A 20,269-nucleotide genomic window follows, 5' to 3' on the forward strand; every position below is an offset into this window, starting at 1 on the left:
GGATCGATCTGGGTTCTTTCTAGATGGCATGAAGTTAAGTAGAATGGATGTCCAAAGACACTTAGGGGTTCAGGTGCATCGATCTTTAAAATGCCATGGACAGATGCCAGATAAGAAAGCAAATGGAATGCTGGCCTTTATGTCTAGAGGACTGGAATACAAAGATGCAGGACTTATGCTGCAATTATACAAAACCCTGATTTGTCCCCACTTGGAACACTGTGAGCAGATCTGGGCTCCATGCCATAGGGAGGTATATTGGCCTTGGAGAGATAACAATGTAGGTTTACAAGAATTTGTAATTTAGGAAGAGAGATTATATAAATTAGGTCTGCTTCCTCTAGAATTTAGAAGGTTAAGGGATAATCAGATTGAAGTCTTCAAGATATTAAGAAGAAAAGACAGGGTAGATAAAGATAAATTATTTCCACTTATTGAGGATTCTAGAACTAGGGGGCCTTGTCTGAGAATTAGGGCAGGTGATTCAGGGGAGATGTTAGGAAGCACTTTTACGCACAAAGGGTGGGAGAAGTTTGGAACTCTCTTCCACAAACAGCAGTGGATGCTGGATCAGTTGTTAATTTTAAATCCGAGATATATTCATTTTTGTTAAGCAAAGGTGCCAGAGGCAGGTATATGGAGTTAGGCAACTGATCAGCCATGGTCTTACTGAATGATAGAACAGGGTTAGGAAAAGGGGCTGAATGGCCTACTCCTATTCAAGCTTTCCATCTATATGTGCTGATTTTGTTTCACTCGCTCTGTAAAAATATTAAAGCAAATGAATAATCATTTCATTTTTTTTCAATTCCTGGTTTACTGTCTCTAAGAATTCTGCAATCTGATTGTTCATTCTCTTTGCTGTCGGACTCCTTTATGAAATTGATGTTGTAAAGAGGAAAATGAATCACTGAGTCCGCCAAATCCTTGTGGGCAGCTTTCTTTGAGATCAGTGGCAAACACCATTCCTTCACCATTGACCACAGAATCTAAGCCATCAAAATGGTATTCGACAAATATGTGGTTCCATTGAAAACATGCACATAGAGCTCTATCTAGTGGCAGTTTGTGAAAGTAATCTCAAACAGTAATGCCATCCACATAAAAACACTTTAGAATCTTAGTTTGATCGTTACAGTTCAACAAGTAAGGAAATGGAAGTGAACATAGCAATTTTAATTTTTCACCTTTATTAGCAACTACTAGTTATTAATTTACTGAAAAGCGCTTATTATGTTTTGCATTGTCCTCAGAATTTACATCAATGTTTCAGATGTGGCTGTGAAATGTATTATTTTAAAGGTTGTAAATGACACAAAACTAGACGGGAGTGTAAGTTGTGAGGAGAATGCAAAAATGCTTCAAGAGGATTTGAAGAGACTAAGAGAATGGGAAAAGAAATGGCAGATGGAATACGTGTGGAGAGCTGTGAGGTTGTTTTCTTTGGTAAGAAAAGCAGAAACAAAAGGCATGAGTATCCCCTCTGTGGCAAAAAAAGCTTATTAATTGGGATAACAAGGTGTAGAGCTGGATGAACGCAGCAGGCCAAGCAGCATCACAAGAGCAGAAAAGCTGACGTTTCAGGTCTGGACCCTTCTGAAGACCCTTCATCCAGTTCTACACCTTGTGATAGAACATAGAACACTACAGCACAGTACAGGCCCTTTGGCCCTCGATGTTGTGCCGACCTGTCATACCGATCTCAAGCCTATCTAACCTACACTATTCCGTGTACGTCCATATGCTTGTCCAATGATGACTTAAATGTACCTAAAGTTGGCGAATCTACTACTGTTGCAGGCAAAGCGTTCCATTCCCTTACTACTCTCTGAGTAAAGAAACTACCTCTGACATCTGTCCTATATCTTTCACCCCTCAATTTAAAGCTATGCCCCCTCATGCTCGCCGTCACCATCCCAGAAAAAAGGCTCTCCCTAGCCACCCTATCTAACCCTCTGATTATTTTAAATGTTTTAATTAAGTCACCTCTCAACCTTCTTCTCTCAAATGAAAACAGCCTCAAGTCCCTCAGCCTTTTCTCGTAAGACCTTCCTCCATACCAGGCAACACCCTAGTAAATCTCCTCTGCACCTTTTCCAAAGCTTCTACATCCTTCTTATAGTGCGGTGACCAGAACTGTACACAATACTCCAAGTGCAGCTGCACCAGAGTTTTGTACAGCTGCAGCATAACCTCTTGGTTCCGGAACTCAATCCCTCGATTAATAAAATATAAAACACTGTATGCCTTCTTAACAGTGTTGTCAACCTGGGTGGCAACTTTCAAGGATCTGTGTACGTGGACACCGAGATCTCTCTGCTCACCTACACTACTAAGAATCTTACCATTAGCCCAGTACTTTGCCTTCCGGTTACTCCTACCAAAGTGCATCACCTCACACTTGTCTGCATTAAACTCCATTTGCCATCTCTCAGCCCGGCTCTGCAGCTTATCTATGTCTCTCTGCAACCTACAGCATCCTTCGTCACTATCCACAACTCCACCGACCTTAGTGTCGTCTGCAAATTTACTAACCCATCCTTCTACGCACTCATCCAGGTCATTTATAAAAATGACAAACAGCAGTGGACCCAACACCGACCCCTGCGGTACACCCCTAGTAACTGGTCTCCAGGATGAACATTTCCCAACAACTACCACCCTCTGTCTTCTTTAAGCAAGCCAATTTCCGATCCAAACTGCTATACCTCTCACAATTCCATTCCTCCGCATTTTGTACAATAGCCTATTGTGGGGAACCTTATCGAACACCTTGCTGAAATCCATATACACCACATCAACCGGTTTACTCTCATCTACCTGTTTGGTCACCTTCTCAAAGAACTCAATAAGGTTTGTGAGGCACGACCTTCCCTTCACAAAACCATGCTGACTATCCCTAATCAATTTATTTTTTTCGAGATGATTGTAAATCCTATCCCTTATAACCTTTTCCAACACTTTACCAACAACTCAGGTAAGGCTCACTGGTCTATAATTACCAGGGTTGTCTCTACTCCCCTTCTTGAACAGGGGAACCACATTTGCTATCCTCCAGTCGTCTGGCACTATTCCTGTAGACAATGACGAGTTAAAGATCAATGCCAAAGGCTCGGCAATCTCCTCCCTGGCTTCCTAGAGGATCCTAGGATAAATCCCATCTGGCCCAGGGGGCTTATCTATCTTCACCCTCTGTAGGATTTCTATTACCTCTTCCTTGTGAACTTCAATCCCACCTAGTCTAGTAGCCTGTATCTCAGTATTCTCCTCGACAACATTGTCATTTTCTAGAGTGAATACTGTTGAAAAATATTCATTTAGTGCTTCCCCTATCTCCTCTGACTCCACACACAACTTCCCACTACTATCCTTGATTGGTCCTAATCTTACTTTTGTCATTCTTTTATTCCTTAAATACCTATAGAAAGCCTTAGGGTTTACCCTGATCCTATCCGTCAACAACTTCTCATGTCTCCTCCTGGCTCTTCTGAGCTCTCTCTTTAGGTCTTTCCTGGCTACCTCGTAGCCCTCAAGTGCCCTAACTGAGCCTTCACATCTCATCCTAACATAAGCCTTCTTCTTCCTCTTGACCAGAGATTCCACCTCCTTCGTAAACCACGGCTCCCGCACTCTACAGCTTCCTCCCTGCCTGACAGGTACGTATTTATCTAGGACACACAGGAGCTTTTCCTTGAATAAGCTCCACATTTCTAATGTGCCCATCCCCTGCAGTTTCCTTCCCCATCCTATGCTCCCTAAATCTTGCCTAATCTCATCATAATTGTCTTTCCCCCAGCTATAACTCATGCCCAGTGGTATACACCTATCCCTTTCCATCACTAAAGTAAACATAACAGAATTGTGATCCCTATCACTAAAGTGCTCACCTACTTCCAAATCTAACACCTGGCCGGGCTCATTACCCAGTACCAAATCTAACGTGGCTTCGTCCCTTGTTGGCCTATCTACATACTGTGTCAGGAAGTCCTCCTGCAGACTCTGGACAAAAACTGACCCATCTATACTACTCGAACTATTGTGTTCCCAGTCAATATCTGGAAAGTTGAAGTCCCCCATGACAACTACCCTGTCTCTCTCACTCCTATCAAGAATCATCTTTGCTATCCTTTCCTCCACATCTCTGGAACTATTCGGAGGCCTATAGAAAGCTCCCAACAGGGTGACCTCTCCTTTCCTTTTTCTAACCTCAGCCAATACTACCTCAGTTGATGAGTCCCCAAACATCCTTTTTGCAACTGTAATACTGTCCTTGACCAACGAACAGTGATCTCAGACTCCATCTCCGGCAGGCCCTACTATCTCATGAATTTGGTGAGCTTGTGCTGGACAGACATTTTATTCCTCCTCACAACCTCAGCAATTGAGCGATCGAAACAAGTTACATTCCTGAAGTTGCTGCTTATGGGCCTCAACTCACCACCAGCCTTTGATAGAAAATAGGATAAGAAGTAGGCCATCCAGCCCTTTGAGTCTGCTACACATTTATTATGACCATGGGTGATCATTCATCTCAGTACTCTGTTCCGTCGCTCCCCCATATAACGCGATCCCTTTAGCCCCAAGTGTTATATCCAACTCCTTCTTGAAATCTTTGGCCTCGACAGTTTTCTGTGGTAGCGAATTCCATGGACACACCATTCTTTGGATGAAGAAATTTCTCTGCACCTCAGTTCTAATTACCTTTGTGATGGGCAGGAAAAGTGACTGGTTTCCTAACAGGGAAATCAGGCTGACCTGCCACTCAAGTTAGGGGAGTGCCAAACTGGCCAGTTATGGACAGGAATAGGGGGCAAAGGGATGGCCACTTCTCACTGTTGCAGCCCTGAAGCCTAGGCTGCTAACAATGAACTCTTGTGCACAGGAGTTGCTGGTCTCTGATTAGCTTGCAGTTTCTGGTAATGAGAAATGTCAACATTGTGGTCCATGGAAGGCCAACAAGCTCAGCCCCTAACTACCTGATTGACATTTAATCTGGCTTTCCTCTTCTGGGAAAATCTAGAATGAGGGGCATAGTTTAAAAATGAGGGGTTGGCTATTTAAGACTGACATGAGCAATATTTTTCTCTCTCTGACGGCTGTGAGTCTTTGCAATTCCTTCCTCAAAAGGCAGTGGATGGAGAATCTTTAAATATTTTTCATGCTGAGGTTGACAGATTCTTCAATAACAAAGGCATGAAAGATTGTTGGGGGAAGAGTTGAGGTTAAAATCACATCCGCCATTATCCTATTGAATAGCACAGCAGGCTCAGAGAGCTGGGGGGCTTTCTCTTGTTCATGGTCCATGTGTTTATTAGATTTCTCCTTGGTGGCAGGAAATCAGAGCGCACCTCCATACTCATTACTTGGAGCAATACATTTCAGCCACAGAGTATTTCTTAAATAGCTGGAGGATGGGCAGTGGTGAAATTTCAAGGGACTTGGATGTCCATGAATCACCAAATGTTAACAGCCAAGCAATTGGGAAGGAAAATAAATGATAAGTGAGCTTGTTTCAATTCGGTCCCGCGATGTGGGCTAGCCATCATTTATTGCACATCCCTAATTGCCCTTAAGAATGATGTCTAAAAAATTTGATTGAATTTTTTGAGGTGGTGACCAGGTGCATAAATGAGAGTGGTGCAGTTAATGTAATTCACATGGGCTTCAGTAAGATTTTTGTACAGGTCTCACATGGTAGATTGGGTAGGAGCTAAGAGCCCATGAGATCCAAGGAAATTTGGATCCAAAGCTGCTGAGTCACATGAAGCAGAGGGTGATGGTCAAAGAATTTGTTTGTGGCTGGAAATCTGTGTCCAGTGCCATACAACAGGGTTTGATGTTGAGTCCCTTGCTGTTCGTTGTGTACATTACTGTTCTAGTTATGAGTGTTGGAGCCATATTTTACTATGATATGAAATTTGGACATGTAGTAAATATCACGGAGGAAAGCTTTAAATAACAGAACAATGTAGATAGGCTGATCAGGTGGGCTGAATGGTGGCAAATGGAACTTAATCCTGAAAAGAGTGATATGATGCATTTAGGGATGACTAATAAATGGTAGGCTTTAAGAAATGCAGAGGATCAGAAGGATTTTGATATGTGTGTCGATATACCGTTGAAGGCAACAAGCCAGATAGGTAAGGTGGATAAGAAGGCATATGGCACAATTGTCTTTATTAGTCAAGACAATGAACACAAGGGAAAATAGGTTACAATTGAGCTGTACATGATATTACTTAGGCCATAGCTGGAGTACTGGCTGCCATAGTATAGGAAGAATATGATTGCTGTAAAGAAGATGCAGAGAAGATTGTAGGACATTGCCTGGGCTGGAGTGATAAGTCTGAAGAGAGACCGGATAAGATCGGATTGTTTTCCTTAGAGCCGAGCTGACAGGCTTAGATAGAGAAGATAGGGAAGAAACTTGTTGCTCTAATAGAGGGGTCCAGACGCGGGGTGGGGAGGGAGCACAGTTTTAAGATAAGAAACAGGAGGTTTAGAGAGAATTTGAGGTTTTTTTTCACTGAGAGGGTGAAAGGCATCTGGAACTCACTATCTAAAAGCAAGGTGGAGCTGGGAATCTGTAACACATTTGAGAACTATTTAGATGAGCGCTTGAAATGCCATGGCATACAATGCTATGGACCAGGAGCTGCAAAATGAGGGTAGAATAGATGGATGTTTGATGACCAACATGGACCCAGTATGCAGAAGGACATCCTTTCCGGTTGTTAAAAACTCACTGACTCTAAATCCCATCATGACAGCTGCTGAAATCTAAATTACAAATAGATTTTTTTTAAGATCTAGAATTGAACATCCGTTATCAGTAATGGTGACCATGAAACTATCATAGATTGGTTTTTACAACAATCAGAAGCCCAAAGATCTTTTGGGGAAGCAATGTCCTGTTCTTACCCGGTCTGGTCTATGTGTCACTTCTCATAAGAGGTGATCTCATTGAAGTCTACAACATACTTAAAGAGATAGATAGAGTAGATGCAGTTAAGATGTTTCCCCTTACTGGGGAGTCTTTAACCAGGGAACACAGTTTCAAAATAAGAAGGAAGTCATTTAGGACAACGATGCAGAGAACTGTGTTTTACTCAGAGGGTTTTGGACCTTTGTAATTTTCTACCCTTTAAGGCAGTGAAAGCTCAGTCATTGAGCATGTTCAGTGTAAGACTGGTATTTTGAAATCCGTCAAGGATTTAAATAGACATAGGGATGGTGTGGGGGAGTGGCAGAGCATGCTCAGTAACTTACTCTGCTCCAATGTCCTTATGTTTTAGGCCTACAGCAATGTGACTGACTTGAAATGGCCCAAAGCCACCATGTTCAAGGTAATTACGGACAGACCACAAAGTGCTGGCCTTACCAGCAACACTCACATCGCACAAAATAGTTTTTTAAAAAGGCAATGCAGTCCAAAGATGTGCAGGTTAGGCTGATTAGGCCATGCTAAAATTGTCCATTGTGTTCAGCGATGTGTAGGCTGGGTAGATTATCCATGATAAGTGTGGGGTATTAGGTGTATGTTAGGGGTCTGGGTCTGGATGGGATGTTCTTCGGAGGGTTGGGTGTGAACTCAACGAGCAAAATGGCCTCCTTCAACACTGCAGCGATTCTATGATCCAATGACATCTGTTAAATGCATTTCAACAAACAGGCAACAGGAGAGCTGCGTCAGATATTCACGGGAGATCTGTAGCCAAAACTGGACAGTTCAATCTATGTACCCAAGAGAGCTAGGATGCTGAATATATTCAAGGTTTAGATAAAGTGATTTTTGGACTCCAGGGGACTCAAGGGATCTGGGGATTTGGTGGGGAAATGGAATTAAGGTGACATCAGTCTGCATGGCCGACACAAGTTCCTATTTCTTATGAAGACAATTAATTCAATAACAACAAATTTATTACCATGTTAATCTTAAAATTTGGGGTTTTTTGCAGGTGATTTCCCTCTCCTAGTTTTGAATTTGCATTTTACTCAAAAGCACCTCACAGATTTTGTCATTTTGTTTAATTTCAGGAATTTTGGAAGCTTTGACATATACTCACTCAATCTCATTCAGTAACTTTTATTAATGATGTAGCTATTCTCCTTGTACTAGTCTGCATGTAAAAATAAAGACGCTTCATTTATAAAGCCAAAGCACTTGATTAGGGATGAAATTGCACCCCATTATTTAATAAATGGGGCTGGACTTGATAAATATGACGTGACATCTTCTACCTGATGACTCCAAGGAAGCCAAGCCTTTCAACTGTTAAAAATGAGAGAACTCCAAAAGGAAGAAAGTTGCAGCTGCTTCATATAATAGAACTACTTTGCTTTACAGAAAAGGCAAGACAACAAATGTTAAATATTGACTTCTAACTTGCTAAGTTTAACTTACACTTAAGATCTTGCACAGAGACTGAATGACTTTTTATTGCTCGGCTCTTAAAATGTGGTAGACCCTTGAGTTACAAAGATACTTATTTTATAAAGCACATTGAACAAAAAGAACTGGCACAAAATACTTCGCAGCAGCAGTAAAAACAAAAGCAAGTATGTCATCACTGTAGCATGGCATAAATATTTTACTATACCGCTGCTGTACCTTTAAAAGAATTACAAGACATCACAGCATGCAACAGTTTGGTTATAAGGTACCACCTCACATTAGTCTCTCTCCCTCTGTATGTGTGCCATGCAGTCAGTGTGGTGGCTTTAATCAGTCAGCTTTTGAGTGTATACATACAGTAACATGAGGAAGCATAGAACCCAGACTTCGTATATCAGTGTTTGTTATTGTAGCCATGTAAATAGTTGGAAGTAAAATGTAATATAAATGAACTTCAAGGATTTTAATCCAGCATTGCCCACTCTTTGTGGTATATATTGCAAGGACTAATATATAGAAAACCACAAACTGTATCATGGTGGCAGTAAGCAGGCACTAAATCTAGTCATGGCTGGTAGTTAGCGCCAATAAGTGGACACTAAAAGCTGAACCTATTATACCATTGCAATGGACCTCCTATTGGTTTGCTAGTCTGCACAGTTGTCCATGATCCGCGAGGTAACAAGTTTGTCAATTGCCACACAAATGTTAAGATGTCAATGTAGATCGCACACATTCTGATCATAGCTGAGCAGAGCAGATTCAGCAAGCTATGTCAAGTGATGACCACCAACAACAGGTCAAAAAGATTATCATGTGCAGCTGGCCTGAATATTTCGAACAAGTCCATGAGCAAGTAGCTTCAGTCTGCTCACTGAAAGATGATTTAGGGATCTCCAGGGATGTAATTTTCATTTGAAGGCAAGTCATAATTCCACAAGTGCTACATCAAAACACACCAGACCACAGGCATATAGGTCACATGGACTCAGAAGAACCAAGAGATTGGTATGTGAGTCAACATATTACCTCATTATTCAGAATATTGATGAACTAACCAAATTGTATGGAGCCTCAAATACTGAGAGAAGCTTTTCTTCCAGACACAATTCCTTTGGAGCCGCTGTGCAAAATTGCTACTGATATTTTCCAACAACAGGAACGTTATTATATTCTGATAACTGACCATTTCACCAAATTTCCTTTTGTACAACAAATCAGAGATTTCACCAGTGTGAAGGTTTTGAAACATTCACTGTCATATTCACTATGTTCAGTGTTCCTCAACAAATTGTGTCAACATTCCACAGTGCGTTGGTGATGTATAGGAAATGAAGCATTTAATATAGTATCTCTTCTCCTCACAATGCTCAGTCAACGTGTCTTTAGAAAGCACTGTTCGCATCGTAAAATCCATTCCCATGAAATGTAAAGTGACTTGCCAAGATTTTTGGACAGTTATGTCAAATACATTTGCTGTTTCTTCCGGTAAGTTTACCCTCAACAACAGCTGTCATATTTGGGAGACAGATCCACATGATTCTTCCTTCCCACGTGTTCATCAGCAAACCACATGTGCGCAACATATTTTTGGAATGCAGGGAGAAAATGGTACAAGACATGATAAGCAAGCATACAGACGTCTTGAATCGGGCAAAGCTTAAAAGTTTGAGAGGTTGTGTCCAGTCTAGGCCACATGATTTTGTAATGACAAAGTCAACATGTCTGAACTGTACATTATTGTCCACCTATCACACAGGAAGGTGACTCCAATTCCGAAGATATCATGCCAGACAATGACCACACATCATTGAGAAATGATACACGTCCATACATGATGGCAGATAACACACTACACAGTGCAGCTGAACTACCAAGTCATGATAACAGTATAAGGATTATGTGTAGTCATGCTGTAAATCTACCGAGGTGCTTTCTGAATATACAGATTACACAGAATGTATAGAGGCAGCATATCTATCTGTGTCATTGTACATGTTTATTGGGTACAAGGTTCCCACTCGTTGAAGGGAAAGGGGGAGATATTGTATTATATCGTAGGTTCAGACCACAGAGGGATTTTAGCTTTAAGGCAGTCAAAGGACATCACTACATGTGACATTTCAGTATAAAGGTACTTGCCTCACCTTCAGTCACTTTCCCTGTGTCATGGAGACAATATAGTAAATTTAGTCAGTCAACTATGTCTGTGTAATATACAGTAGTATCAGTGAGTACACAACTGAGGAATAAAGGGACACACTTTTCGACAATATCATTATAGAATCCCTATAGTGTGGAAACAGGTCCTTCAGCCCAACAAGTCCACACCAACCCTCAAAGCATCCCACCCAGACCAACTCGGCATAACCCACCTAATTTACACATGCCTGCGCACTACAGACAATTTAGCATGGCCAACCACCTAACCTGTACACCCTGGACTATGAAGGAAACTGGAGCACCTGGTGGAAACCCATGCAGACATTGGGAGAATGTGCAAGCTCCGCACAGACAGTCGCCCGAGGTTGAAATCAAACCCGGGTCCCTAGCGCTGTGAGGCAGCAGTGCTAACCACTGAGCCACTGTGCCACCCATATCGCCTGATAAGCAATGAACACAAAAATAATACCCTAACATTTCCCACTGTTTCAAATACTATTTTTGGAGAAAGTGAGAATGCCACTTGTGCCCTCCTGCCCATAACAGCCATTTCATGGTATGGGCAGTGTGCTATCAGGGTCAACTGAGCTGTAAACAAGCTGAATTGACCCTAAATAATGTTGGTGCCCGCTCAGCTTCTGTATTATGGAAATGAGCTCAGGATTGGGCAGGAAGGTGGTGGACCAACTAACCAGCTGATATTACATGCCCCTGCCCAGAATGTTTTTGGCAGGGGAGATATATAACATTCAGGCCATTAACGGTATTTCTCTCCACAGATATTGTTTTAACCACAATATTTTGTTTGCAAATAGTGGTGTGGAAGAAGTGAGTTTCAAGTTGTGGGGCACTTAGATGAGAACTGGGGAAAGTGGGGACTATACAGTTGGGATGGTCTGCACCTGAACTGTGCTGGGACCTAGTGTTCTAGTGTACTGTATAACTAGAGAAGTAGAGAGGCTTTTAAACAATGAAGCTGAGGGATGAAGCGTGGGTAGCTGCCAAGGGGTGGAGTCAAGGCAGGAGAGCACAATAGTAACATGGAAAATTAAGGTCAGAGAAAGGCATGATGGACAGACACAATAAACCCAAGAATACACCAATAGTCAAGACTAGATGATACAAAGGTAATTAAAGCACAAGACAAGAAGCTTTGTATCTGAATGTGTGAAGCATTCATAACATAGTAAATGAATTGATTACCCATTGATGGGAATAAACATGATCCTACAACTATTAAAGAGATGTGTCTGGAAGATGGCAAGAATTGAGTTCTGAATATTAATGGACATATGACATTCAAGAAGAATAGGAAGCTGGGTGGAGTTGGAAAGGTAGCATGGTTAATCAAGGGTGGTATTGTGCAATTATTAGAGATGACCTTGGTTCAGGAGATCAGGATGTAGCATCAGTGTGGGTGGAGAATAGGAGGAGCAGGAAACCATGAATGGAAATGGTCTACAGGGCCTCTCAGTGCAGCCACAATTTCAGACAAAGCATACAAGAAACCTATTGCGTCCATGTGATAAAGGAATGAGAATGCTTATGGTTGATTTAATTCTACATCTAAACTGAAAACACGATTTTAGCAATGCTAACCTGGATGAGGAATTTTTAAAAAGCATTTGAGATAGTTCCTTAGAGCAGGACATCCTGGAACCTACCAGAAAGCAGGTGGAGAAAGAAGATACTGCACATATTAGAAATCTGAAATAAAAATAGAAAATGTCTGAAAAACTCAGCAGATCTGATAGCATCTGTAGAGGGATAAACAGAGTTAATGTTTCAAATCCGATGTGAGTTCTTCAGAAAGTCCCTAAAATTGCTGTTTTTTATGCTATTGACAGAGGGAGAGGAGGAGGAAATGGAACAGATTGTGAAGGTGCTGAAAGGAAAGGACAAAGGAAGTGCTAATGGTGGTAAATGAGAGATCGAGATGTAAAATACATGTAAATGACAAGTGCCAAAAGGGAAAATGATAAGAACAAAGGCACAGGGAACAGGTTATAGGAGACTCAGTATTGTTTATGTGACACTGTTAATTCATGACTTCAGAGTAATGGTACCCCTAGGTAGCAGTGACCACAATATGTTTCAATTTTACATTCAATTTAAAAAGAAGAATGGGTGTAAGACTGATATTATAAATTAACATAACGGCAGCTATGAGGACCAGAAAGCCGAGCTAGCTAAGGTCCTGTGATGGAAGGATGCTTCCGTGGAAGGCAGATTGGTGAGGTTAAAGTCAAATATGTTTCTCCCTCTGGTTGATTTCTTCGTCATCTGCCACAAATCACATCTAGCAATTATGTCCTTTAGGACTGCTCAATCCATGCTGGTGCTGCCAAGTCATTATTGTGATGGACATTGAAGTCCCATACCTTTACTGCTATCAAGACCATACCTTGTTATTTTAATGTATTTTTGATTGAGGACAGTAATGGTAAAAGGACCATTTTAAAAACTGAGGGTTGTGGAAAGGATTGTTTCAGCTTTTAAAGGCAAGTGACTAGCATTTACTACAAACTTGATGTAAAATTAAATCATATTATGATCACTACTCCCTGAAGTCTCCTTACTTTTGAGGCCATTAATTATTCCTGTCCATTAAACAATACCACGTCTACTTTGATAATGGGAACTGCAGATGCTGGAGAATCCAAGATAACAAAGTGTGGAGCTGGATGAACACAGCAGGCCGAGCAGCATCTCAGGAGCACAAAAGCTGACGTTTCGGGCCTAGACCCTTCATCAGACAAGGGGATGGGGAGAGGGAACTGGAATAAATAGGGAGAGAGGGGGAGGTGGACCGAAGATGAAGAGAAAAGAAGATAGGTAGAGAGGAGAGTATAGGTGAGGAGGTAGGGATGGGATAGGTTAGTTCAGGGAAGACAGACAGGTCAAGGAGGCGGGATGAGGTGGTAGGTAGGAAATGGAGGATCTACAATCCGACCCCACCACCCAAGCCATTTTTCCATCCCCACTCTTGTCTGCCTTCCGGAGAGACCACTCTCTCCACGACTTTCTTGTCCGCTCCACACTACCCCCCCCCAACCCCACCACACCCGGCACCTTCCCCTGCAAACACAGGAAGTGCTACACCTGCCCCCACACCTCCTCCCTCACCCCTATCCCAGGCCCCAAGATGACCTTCCATATCAAGCAGATGTCCACCTGCACATCTGCCAATGTGGTATACTGTATCCATTGTACCCGGTGTGGCTTCCTCTACATTGGGGAAACCAAGCAGAAGCTTGGGGACTGCTTTGCAGAACACCTCCACTCGGTTCGCAACAAACACCTCCCAGTCGCGAACCATTTTAACTCCCCCTCCCATTCCTCAGACGACATGTCCATCCTGGGCCTCCTGCAGTGCCACAATGATGCCACCCGAAGGTTGCAGGAACAGCAACTCATTTTCCGCTTGGGAACCCTGCAGCCCAATGGTATCAATGTGGATTTCACAAGCTTCATAATCTCCCCTTCCCCCACTGCATCACACAACCAGCCCAGCTCTTCCCCTCCCCCCACTGCATCCCAAAACCAGCCCAGCCTGTCTCTGCCTCCCTAACCTGTTCTTCCTCTCACCCATCCCTTCCTCCCACCTCAAGCTGCACCTCCATTTCCGACCTACTAACCTCATCCCATCTCCTTGACCTGTTTGTCTTCCCTGGACTGACCTATCCCCTCCCTACCTCCTCACTACCTATCTTCTTTTCTCTCCACCTTTGGTCCGCCTCCCCCTCTCTCCCTATTTATTCCAGTTCCCTCTCCCCATCCCCCTCTCTGATGAAGGGTCTAGGCCCGAAACGTCAGCTATTGTGCTCCTGAGATGCTGCTTGGCCTGCTGTGTTCATCCAGCTCCACACTTTGTTACCACATCTACTTTAGTTGCTGTCTGGTGAGTTCCAGAACATGCTTCTCTAAGAAACGTTCTCAAAAATACTTATCAACTCCTTAATAAGACATCACTGATCAATCTGTTCATCCAGTATATATGTAGAATATAATCACCCCTAATTATTGTTGTCTCTTTATCACATGCACCCAATATTTCGTCCTGTATGATTCTTTCAACTTTGTGGTTGCTATTTCTGTACTGTGCCTCCAATCACTCCCATAAGTGACTCGTATTTCTCCTAGTATTCCTCATCTCTACCCAAGGGATTCTAGATTCTGATCTCCTGAACCAAGGTCATCTCTAATTAGTGCATCTTTGAGTAGCAGTGCTACCCCTCTGCCTTTACATAGCTTCCGGATCTTCCTGAATGTTATACACCCCACAATATTCCGAATGCAATCCTTGTTGTCCAGCAACCATGTCTCCATAATGGCTATCAGATCACAATTATTCACTTTAATTTGCAGTATCAATTCATTAACTTTGTTGTGAACACTAAAAGCATTCAAGCACAAAACTTTTAGTTTACTTTTTGTCACCTTTATACCATTTCATCTTGACTGCTGGCATACTCATGAATGTTTTTTTCTGACTCTTCATGCCATTCGCTTCCTGCAGTATTACTTTGCTCCCATGCTGGCCTCCACCCCCCTTGATTTGTTACATTGACACAAACGTGATTCTTCACCCATTACTTTGTTTAAATCCCTTTCTACTTCCGTATGGCCTCACCACGCTGTAAATTATGCATTTACTTCTTTAATCTTGTTCATCCTATGCTAAATTGGTTGTGTTTCAGGCAGTAAATTTTGTGCCTACCTTCTCTCACCCTCTCAGCATTTTCTACCTATGTCATTGGCACTGACATGGACTGTAAACTCTGGATCCTCCCCTTCTTACTGCATGTTCTTCAACCTAGGGCAGATATCCTAAACCTGACACGAGACGGACAACACTGCTGTCTGCAATTATACTCTTTGCTGCAAAGGACAGGGTCAGTCAGCCTCACTATACTGTCCCCTACTACCACCATATTCCTTCTTGCTGCCCTACTTAAATGTCTTCCTGTATCATGGTGCCACGATCAGTGAGATCATCTACCCTACAGTTCTCACCTTCATCCAGAAAAGCTGAGGAAACTTCATACCTGTTGGACAATTGCAAAGGCTGCTCCGGCACTCCTGCTCCCAGGGTGCCCTTACCCCCCACTCATGGACACATCCTCGTGTCTTTGAACACTAACCAAATCAGAAGATTCTACCCTAAGGTGTGTGAGCATCTCCTAGAATAAAGTGCCCAGGTAGCTTTATCCCTTCCTGATGTTAAAAATTATGTTAGAGTTAAAATGTTTCAGTTTTTATTTCCATTTTATTTCCATGCCATGTAAATTCAACAGCCCTGATGCTCAGGGCGTTGTCCATTCACACAATCCCTGGAAAGGACATAATATAAGTAAGTTACAGAATGTGGAGTACACCATTCTTTAATTCCAGTCTCCCATTGGATGAGAAAAGTTTTGTTTTCTGGAGCATTAGAGCCACATCTTGAAATAGTTTATTCTGAAGTTTAGCTCATAATCCATTCAAACTCATGCAATGATTATCAGATACTCAATATGTTTAAGTGTTACCATTTTTATTTAAGAAGACAATTTTTTTTAAACGGCAAAGGGAATAGCATTGTTTGTAGTTTTTAATTCAGACTTTAATTCTTTTCTACTGTAGTCTAATAATCAAATTGCAAACTAGACTATTTAACATAAAGAGAACTATAATCAGAGTTTCTGCTTGAGCCCAAAGAGATGAACACACTCACTTTATTCCCCTTGTGAATTGAAACCTCAGTCTCTAAGTTGGCAGAACCTCTCTTTAGCTTTTCCTGTGATTGTTGGATCTGCACCATCTTTGATGCAGGCTGGTTGCTGGCTTTGATGTTACAGGCATCACAACCTCATGTATGACAAATGTGCCCTCACCAAACTCAGACTTCTTCCCCCTGTGCAGTGCAGGAAGCTTTGTTTTTTTTTGTAACAGTCAACATTATCAGTGTTAATCTATGAAGCATTCAGCAAAGAATCTGCCCAGTATTAATATCAGTTTGCTCACTTTGTTTACCCTGCAATGTACACTCCCAAACAGTCATGCATAAAATCAGTTAAATATGTTTTTATAAAGGGAATGCAATATTTTCATCATAAACAGCAACTTGTGTGTGGTTGATACAAATAGGGTTGAGCAAGGGAAGGGTAATGAAAAGTAACCCATTTAACGTAGACCAGCCAAGAAAAGAATGTCAGATATTCTTTTTCAAGGGCATTAGTGAACCAGATGTGTTTATATGACAGTCCAATTGCTTCATGGTTGCCATTAATGATGCTAGCTTTTTATTCCTGATCTGTTTGTTTCACTCAGCTTGCTGATCCCGGCTAATGCTGTGAGACTTGATCTCTGATGAAGGGTCTCGGCCCGAAACGTCAGCTTTTGTGCTTCTGAGATTCTGCTTGACCTGCTGTGTTCATCCAGCTTCACACTTTGTTATCTTAGCTGTGAGACTTGAATTCATTTTACTAGATTATTAATCCAAATTAGCTCATGAATTCAGTGATATAATCACTGTGTTAATGTTACCTAGTCAGAAACTATAATGAATAAATGAATTCATGCAATCATGGATTATATAAAAGGCTCATCAAGTCTGCACCTTGAAAGTTACACAATTCAAACACCATATTGTGATCTCATTATGTACTTGATTGCTGAAACTGTATCCACCAGCACCAACATTATACACTTCAATTGATATGTGACTCTGAAAGATCACAATGTGTATTGCATCTGTTTAATTGATGTCATCAACTGAGACAATAAAAGATTAAGTAAACCAAACAAGTGCAAACCACTGTTTGAAAGCAAATAGTCATCATACATATCCTTTAATAACCTCCAGACTGCATTTTTGATTTAGTTTAGGGGCTGCATCTTTACTGCTAACCCAACAATCCCTCTATATAAACCCGTGGACAGCATCTGGAAAGTGAGTAATCACATAATTCCCACATTTTTTAACACTTTTTTCATTGTGTTTTCCTAAACTTATAACTGAGATTAGATTTATAATCTTGACCAATGTGTGAAAAGATCAGTAAAAAAAAAATCCACCAACATGATTGTAGAAATTGATAAATCCTGTCTTTTTCTTTGGAAAGGAACTGGTGCAGTGGGTTACTGGTCTCTCTAGTTTGGAATCCAGCCCAACTATGACTCTGAAAATCTCTTTGTTCTAGCATCGTTTGATGGAGAACAGCACACACTGAGTCTGCCAGCAGTCAACAGTATTGTCTTCATTCTGCGCTTCCTGGAGAATCTCTGCCACAGTTTGCATAGTGACAATCTGTTTAGCAGTCAGCCATTCACCATATACAACGCAACTTCTCAGACACCTGTGGAATATGAACATGAGAGAATGCACACAGGTATCTCATCGTAAATATGCTTTTACTGGTTATTGATTAATCTGTCCATTATTTGACCTCAGTTTTTGATGCACCGATGGGCTTCCAAATGTTATTTAAAAATGTTAAAAAATAATACTGTGTCAAATTAATATCCTGACGAAGGGAGGGATGTTTTGGGGGTGTAGAGAAAGAGTGTGTGTGTGTGTGTGTGTGTGTGTGTGTGTGTGTGTGTGTGTGTGTGTGTGTGTGTGTGTGTGTGTGTGTTGGGGTGGAAGGAGTAGGAATGAAGTCAACGTGTGGGTGTGTTACTGCTTCAAGTAAGTAAGTTATTACATTTAAACATATTAATGAAAAAGATAAAATGATTTTGTGGTTCAGTTAAGTTGTCTTCTTACATTGTCACAGCCTCCTGTAGCTGTATGTGTTTTTGCTACAGTTATAAGCACACACAATGACCCCAGGTTAGACTGAAATCATGAGGATAAAACTGTTTGTTCTAGATTTGAAGTGAGGTTAATGGATGGCGATATCCTTCAATGATCAGAGACATTTGGTCAGAGAGAACAGTTAGAGAATTATTCCTTTAAGGGTTCCCTTGTGCTTATTCACCTCCATTAAGTGGGACAATGTTCATGTTAAGATCATAAGACCATAAGAAATAGAAAATGAAGTAGGCCATTCATCCCCTCGAACCTGCTCTGCCATACAATAGGATCATGGCTGATCTGATATTTCTCACATTCATTTCTCTGCCATTACCCAGTGACCCTTGATTTTCCTACTTGGTAGTTTGGTAGTTAGACAATAGTGACCAGCAATAGGAATATGCTTGGTCCTTTTCTACAGGCCCTTAAGCTGTTTCCTTTCTTGTAATTCTTTGAAAGCTGCCATTGTGTCTAATGGTTAGAATTTGGAGTTATCTGAACTGATTTGGTTTGATTTGATTTATTCATTGTTAGATGTATCTTGTTATGAAATACAGCAAAACGTGTTGTATAGCGTTGCCACTCTCTGGCACCATGTTAAAACACAGAAAAACAAACCAAAACATAAAATATAAAAGCAGAAAAATGAAAAAAACAAAGAAATTGCTGAGTAGAAATGTCTGATAGTGCTCTACTAAAGCAGTATTGGCATCGAGGATGAAGAAATCATTTTAACTGCCATAACTTGTGCATGTATCATTCTCAACTTAGGCAGATAATTTAAAAGTGCTAGCTTGCATCAGCCACAATCCACAAATTACGACGATCTGTTTACATTTCTTCTGTTGATACGTAAATTAGTTAAGATAGTATTGCAGCTATGTCAGTTCTGCCTACTGATAAGATTTAAAAAGCTGCTTTCTCTCAAGAAAATAAATAGAAATAAAGCTGGAAGTCTAAAGTAAAACTAATCATTGAAAAGACAGGTTAATATTAAATAAGAGAAAATGGGAACTGCAGATGCTGGAGAATCCGAGATAACAAAGTGTGGAGCTGGATGAACACAGCAGGCCAAGCAGCATCTCAGGAGCACAAAAGCTGATGTTTCGGACCTAGACCCTTCATCAGAACTAAACCTGAAACGTCAGCTTTTGTGCTCCTAAGATGCTGCTTGGCCTGCAGTGTTCATCCAGCTCCACACTTCAGTATTAAATAAGGATTATTAAGGTTAAGTAAGGATTGGCTCATTACTTATGAAGATACGGTATTTCAAATTTTTATTTTGTATTCAATTTAAGAATTTTTTAAAAAGTCGGACATTGAAAGAACAGGTCCAGGATATTGTATTTGACTTATCATATAAGTCTAGATAAAAATTAATAAAATTCAGTGCAACTCTAACTAGGCTGCAAGAGTTCGGTCATCTAGTTCTGGCCAGAATTAGGATTGAATAATAAAAATACAATAATTTTTTTAAGACTCTTTCCCTTGCCTCTACTTCCTCTTGACAACTTACTTTCCTGGTGATCTTGGTGTCATTGGTAAATTCAGCTACCATACACCAGTCCAAATCATTGTCATAGATTGTAAATAGTTGAAGACCCAGCACTGATTCTTGGGACACTCCACTAATCACTGTTCGATTACCTGAAAAATACCCATTTATCTCGACCCTCTGCTTCCCATTAACCAGCCAACTCTTGATGCAAGGTAACATGTTAACCCACTACACAATGTGCTGTTATGTTGTGCAGCTGCCTTTGATGTGGCACCTTAACAAATAAATTCAGGGAATCCTAGTATACCACATCTACTGGTTCAGCAGATATTCCTTTATTTACTGTGATTGTTATGGTGTCAGAAAACTCTAACAGATTCGTTAAATGCAATTTCTGTGCCATACTGGCTATGCCTGATCATATTATAATTTT

At 41.2% G+C, this 20,269-nt stretch overlaps 1 protein-coding gene across 1 annotated transcript in view; it reads left to right on the forward strand.

The window, feature by feature from the left end:
• scml4 (Scm polycomb group protein like 4) overlaps positions 1 to 20,269 on the forward strand; it is a 106,170-nt gene that overhangs the window by 69,487 nt on the left and 16,414 nt on the right. The window contains exon 5 of the mRNA XM_048531487.2: positions 17,743 to 17,931. Coding sequence (XP_048387444.1) covers positions 17,743 to 17,931 — 189 coding nt within the window. The remainder of the gene's footprint in view (positions 1 to 17,742; positions 17,932 to 20,269) is intronic.

Source organism: Stegostoma tigrinum, chromosome 4 (genome assembly GCF_030684315.1).
Source record: "Stegostoma tigrinum isolate sSteTig4 chromosome 4, sSteTig4.hap1, whole genome shotgun sequence".
NCBI classification, from domain to species: domain Eukaryota; kingdom Metazoa; phylum Chordata; class Chondrichthyes; order Orectolobiformes; family Stegostomatidae; genus Stegostoma; species Stegostoma tigrinum.